Genomic DNA, 1,017 nt, shown 5'->3' with positions numbered 1-1,017 from the left:
GAACCGAGCCAGAGCCGTGTGAGGGGGGCGACAGGAGCCGTACCGGTGTGCTGCTATTCCTCATCGTCCGGAGGGATTCCAAGCTCCTCGTCCGTCCAGGCCGAAGGGTCGGGATACGGGAAATGTCCCTGGAAGAGAGGCCCGTCAGAGCACGGCCGGGRCCCGGCCCGCACCCCTCGCCCCCGGCCGCCGCGCCGGCCTCACCAGCACCATGTCCGAGTTGTGCCAGAAGTGCCAGAGGATCCAGAACCACATCAAGCCGCTGAGGATCTCGCCTCGAATCACCTGCGCCCGCGTCAGCTCCGGGAATTGCCGGTACCGCGGCGGGATGTGCACTCCGCCGCTGGCGCTGCAACACAGCGCGGCCCCGCCTCACTCCGGGCTCCTCCGGAGCGCCGGCCCGCCCTCCCCGCTGCCCGCTCCGGCCCGCCCCGCTCACCTCCGCCGCCCGGGCACGGCGGCTCCGGCCCGCAGCAGCCGCCCCGCSGTCCGACCCAGCGCCGCCACCACCATGGCTGTGCCCAATGTCACCCGCACCGCCCAGCAACAGCACCGCCGATTGGCGCGGCCGGCGCCTTCCGGGGCGGGGACAGCTCGGGGTACCGGCGGATCCCGGGGCGGGCCACGGAGGTGTCCCGGGGCACGGAGACAGCCCGGGACGCGGAGGTATCCGGGGGCACTGAGATATCCCGGGGCACTGAGACACCAGCGCTGCCCCGCACCCCTTGTCCCCCTCACTCCCCACAGCACACGGGAGCGCCGCGGCGGCACCAAGGGCGGGTTCTCCGTGAGCTCTCCCAAAAGTTGGCGTCGCCTACGGGGGACGCAGAGCGGGGAGACCTCCCCAGACAAGCCGCTAATTTTGCGGGGCGGGAGGGGAAGGCGCCGCCAGCTGCTGGTCTGTGAGGAAGGGGCTAAAGGAGCAGATCGTTCCTCTTTCCGAGCCCGGGAGGCGCTGCCGCTCCAGCCCCAGCAGTGCGGTCGCGTAGCAACGGGGCACGCCATGGCGGGGCCGGG

At 72.4% G+C, this 1,017-nt stretch overlaps 1 protein-coding gene across 1 annotated transcript; it reads right to left on the bottom strand.

Annotated features, from left to right (window-relative positions):
- Positions 1-14: 14 nt before the first annotated feature.
- On the bottom strand, positions 15-559 carry NDUFB2 (NADH:ubiquinone oxidoreductase subunit B2). The gene is made up of 3 exons (XM_057389599.1): positions 440-559; positions 205-349; positions 15-128 (listed from the first exon to the last, which is right to left on the bottom strand). Exons 1-3 carry the CDS (start codon positions 511-513, stop codon positions 54-56), a joined length of 294 nt encoding a protein of 97 aa, XP_057245582.1. The 5' UTR covers positions 514-559; the 3' UTR covers positions 15-53.
- Between the last annotated feature and the right edge of the window lie 458 nt (positions 560-1,017).

The sequence above is a fragment of the Malurus melanocephalus genome, unplaced genomic scaffold, assembly GCF_030028575.1.
Source record: "Malurus melanocephalus ecotype Western Australia unplaced genomic scaffold, MMel_1.1 scaffold_10513, whole genome shotgun sequence".
NCBI classification, from domain to species: Eukaryota; Metazoa; Chordata; class Aves; order Passeriformes; family Maluridae; genus Malurus; species Malurus melanocephalus.
Note: the sequence above shows the minus strand (reverse complement) of the source record. Positions and strands in the feature narration are given on the sequence as shown.